The 4,638-nt window shown below is 30.5% G+C and overlaps 1 protein-coding gene across 1 annotated transcript; it reads left to right on the forward strand.

The window, feature by feature from the left end:
• Positions 1-1,581: 1,581 nt before the first annotated feature.
• On the forward strand, positions 1,582-2,879 carry LOC129222945 (regulator of nonsense transcripts 1-like). Its single transcript, XM_054857506.1, has 2 exons — positions 1,582-1,614; positions 2,229-2,879. Exons 1-2 carry the CDS (start codon positions 1,582-1,584, stop codon positions 2,877-2,879), a joined length of 684 nt encoding a protein of 227 aa, XP_054713481.1.
• The last annotated feature ends 1,759 nt before the right edge of the window (positions 2,880-4,638 follow it).

Here is a 4,638-nt window from a genome sequence, read left to right on the forward strand (position 1 = left end):
GCCTTCATATGCCCCCCCCCCCATGGCGTGTAAGCGGCAATGTATACATATGTCGTGTTTATACGAACACCCCCGAGTTTTAATCACTCCCAACAAAGAAGCAGTGAAGCGGCATGGCGCAACCATGCTCAAAATAAATAAATAAATAAATAAATAAAATAAAGTTAAAAAAATATAAAAAAAATAAAAATAAATAAATAAAAATAAAAATAATAAAAGATAAATAAAAAATAAAGAAACAAAAAGGAAAGAGATACATTTCTAAAACAAAATTAAGTTTTGTAACTTATGATTAGTTGAAGTCCAGCTTATTTTTTGATTGTCAATAATATTACGTTATTCTGACACTACCTACAAACTTCAATAGTCATTCCGTTTGTTTCTTTTTTTTTAATTTAAGGCTATAATTATTCAAATAAAAAAGTGCATTCGGGCAAAGCTTGTCGGGCAAAGAGGGTATAGGATATAGTCATATATTTATTTATAATTTCTTGACTCCTGTGCTGACTTAGATTTTCTATTTCAGTAGGATAAGTATAACTTTAAAAAGTTATTTTTTTAGGATGGCAATAAATTAGTCTATTAAGTTAATCAGTAATTTCTTAATGTTTTATAAACAAATGTACTGACTTTAAATTGAAAAAGTACAACTCTTTTATACATATGTTTTTTTTTTTATAATGGCAGGTAGCTCGTCAATTATTTTAACCATTTATAACTTCATATTTGATTGGTTAATGTACCAAATAACAATTAGTTAAACTTACCCGCTTTGGGCTTCCTGGTAGAGCAAAGCGGGTTTTTCAAATGTATGTAAAGTTTGATAATAAATAAATATTGAGTTTGAAATAATACAAAAAGAACTTTTTATTTTGAAGTTCAAGATCCCTGCTAGGAAATAAAACCGAAATTTTTGTGACAAAAATCCAAAACTACAATTTTCGAGCGTTCTTCGAAAACTTACTCATTTTGGGCCAACCTCCCCTATATAAATGTTTTTTTTTTTTTTGCAGTTCTTAAATTTTAGTAGAGCCATTAAACAAATCATACTGCAAAATATGATTGAATAAATGCATTTCAAGTCGTTTTTATCATTAGTAAATGGTTTTGATATTGTAATAAACCTTTTCATTAATTAAACAATAAAAAAAATTAAAGAATACTATTTGTTAAGTAGTCACACGATATATGCATTTAAATTCAAACTGCGATCTGGATTTCTTTATAAAAACTAATATAGATATTCTTTATGAAGAGAAAGTATCCTCTCAAAGTCAAAGTTTCTCATGTTCTCATAATGAAAATTCTGGTGTATATAAAAGATAAAATAATTTCTGATTTTTTAATCAATCTTTCTTTTTTTTACAATGTTCGGATATAGAAAACTAGTTACCATACAACGAGAACCATACAAATCTCCCAGAAATAAGAAGTAATTACTTTTATTTTTAAAGATGTGATTTCTTGTTACCATTTAATTTCAGATGTAAACATAGTTTGCATATTTCTTTTTTGGTTTCTGAGATTTTAGATAAAGGGATAAGAGATCAATTTATGTGCGCAAAATCATATTTTTGTTCTATGACGGAGACATATTCACCCACGGGAGAAAATGTAAGTATTTTATTTAGTTTAACATCAATGATGCAGTTTATAATGATCTTCAATATTAGAACAATTTTCATAGATATCAGAAGTCATAATTTATAACAAAATTTTCTTTTGTTTCGAGAGCCTTTGTATTTATTCATATATTGTCATATAAATTTACAATATTTCGCTGGAGAAGTAACCCGATCTGCAAGTTTAATTTTGTTGGTATAACATGGTACGAATTTGTTATGATTTGGTTTTAAAACCTTAAAAACCTGAATGATGTACGAATTAAAAAAAACATTTAAATATACATTTCAAAACATGTCAAATCACACGAATATCATTGTTCATTCAGAGACCTGAATGCACCGAACCTTTGAAAATTATTCTCAAATTTTCACTGCGAAGGAAGTGGAATTATTTAAAATTGTCTTATTAGTAACAAAATAAGTATAGTTTTTCGGATCATAGGTGTTTAAGGGAAAAAAAAGAGTTAAATCTTGAAAAACACTGTAAGCACTACATGAGCACTGCTGTTCATATGGTTTTTTTTGTAGTAAATGCAAAGTAATAATAACATTAGCAGTAATAATAATGATAATAATTTTAACAAAATCGAATTTCTTTTCAAGGAACAAAACCAGGAACATAAGAACAATGACTCCGACAGTGACAACAGCAAATCAGAAACAATTCAACGAAGACAAGATAAGGGTTTCGATTTTTTGAACTATTTCCTCAATCGTCCCGCACAAGCATCTCAGAATCAACAACAACAAAGAGCAGCACAGCCACAGCAGTACCAAAGCCAACAGCAACCTTTGACACAGCAGCAGCAACAACAATTACAGCAACTTATTCTTCAGCAACAGCGATTAAAGCAACTCCAGCAACAACTTCAACAATACCAGCAGCCTGCGCAGCAATACCAGCAACCTGCGCAGCAATACCAGCAACAGGGCAGAACTGTCGATATTAACTATCAAGATAATTCCATTCAGCAACAGCAGCAGTTAGATGCACTAAATCGGGACGGAGGTTATGGTAATGTGGGCATAGGGGGTGGATATCAATCTGGTTACGCTCCTAAAGAAATAGGAATTTCAATAGGAGCTGGAAAACCACCGAATGTTGTTGGAGTCGGAAATATTTTAACTCTTTTACCAAGAATCATAAATGTTCTTAGTGCTGGAGGGAAAGTCATGTTTGGTCTGGAGCTAGGAAACAATTTCTACTTCGGCCCAGTAGGAGCAAAACCTCTTGGTAAAGCAATATATGGATGAAAACGAAGAAATTTTATGTGGTACTAATGGACCTCCTTTATTGAATTCCTATCGCTTCAATCATTTATTTTGTCAATGACTGCATTATCATTGCTTTGATTTTGAATCGTGCGTAAAAACTGGACTGCATATTCAGTTACGGAAGACTAAGAGAAGAAGAGATGAATGCAATGTCAGTTTTTGGAAGAAACCGTAATTTTCTAATTTAACGGGGAATGTTAGTGCATGAAACTATTCGGGTACATTAGCATACGAGAAAGTGAGTATATGAGCTTCAACAAGTTTGTGGCGCAGTATTACCTATAAAGACTATTACGCCAATAAACCTAATAGAACCAACCAAGTATTAAAATATTTATGTCTATTTCGCAAAAGTTTTGTCTTATAGTGTTTTGGGGTGCACTTATGTGGGGACAAACAGAACTTTAGCAATCATATTTCATCGTGAATTTGCATAATACGGTAATTCTGGAGAATATAAAACAATTTTGTTACATTTTTCAATAATCCAAAGAAACGTTTTCTTTATAAATATCCTAAGCTACATTATTTTTTTTAAGAATGAAAAATACTAAAGTGCAGGAATAAGGGATAATTTTAAGGTTATATTGTGCACCTCATACAGAGTTCCACACTAAATTGGATATTTTTTTCCTTATAGTAACTCACTGATTAGATGCTAGCAAACTTCATAAAGTAATTTAAAACGCTTTACATTTTTCAGTAAAGATAGTTCAGAAGAATGTTTGGTAGATAGAGAGAGGCAAGAAAAAAAAATTACAATAATTATTACAAGCAACAACTTTTGGAAATACCTTAAGTCTAGTTTGCTTTAACTTCAAGCTTTGTTATCAACCGCCATTCTTTGAACAAAAGTTTAGTTGGTCAGCTAGTTGTAATACTTGACCAATATAAGTAAGGAAACAATGTAGGACATATGTAATAAATATGAAGTTTAAGAAACATTAAATTTTTCTCGGGATCATGAATGTTTCGTTTAACACTGGATGAGCACAACTGCTCTAAAAATACATTGAATGCATGCAGGTTAAGCCAAACATTACGTATAAAGAAAAATTAGTCTCTCTTTTAAATTAAATTTTGGTAAAACCAAAGGATCAGTATACTTATTTGTTTTGATAAATGAAAAAAAGGATAAACAGAATCTCATGCTAATATTATATAACTTGTCTTAATGCAAAATAGACATTCTTTGGGCCAGAAAATTAACCAAAATTTTATGCAGATTTTTTGAAAAAATGTTTTCTTGATTCATTTCTCTTTTTTTTTAATATGGTTATTTGTCGTAATAGCTTTTTCGCTGAAATTGCAAAATTTTTCAAGCTTACCCTGACACAGCTTTTTTGTTATGTTTTAACATATTTTTTTCAAAAAACATTTTTTCACTTTGTATTTTATTAGCCAGTTTCTCTATGCTGGTGTGAAACTCGTCATTTAAAAGCTCGGAGTCTGCTTGAGTACATTTAAGACATTGGTGGTGTCCAAAGTGTAGAAGCCAAAATACGAGCACATCGTTTACTAAGATTGCATCAAACTAAGAATAAAAGCCTCAAATCTAATGAACGCATCCAGGAAAAGCATAAATACCTACTGTTTTCATATTATTTAACTTGAATTATTTGGCGCAAAATTTTTCCTCTTCGCATCGCTTAGTGTTGAATAAATTAGTATTAATGAAAATATATTTCTCAGATTTCTAACTGTACATTTGCAAGATCAGCACCGAGCGAAACACTTT

The sequence above is a fragment of the Uloborus diversus genome, chromosome 5, assembly GCF_026930045.1.
Source record: "Uloborus diversus isolate 005 chromosome 5, Udiv.v.3.1, whole genome shotgun sequence".
NCBI lineage: Eukaryota > Metazoa > Arthropoda > Arachnida > Araneae > Uloboridae > Uloborus > Uloborus diversus.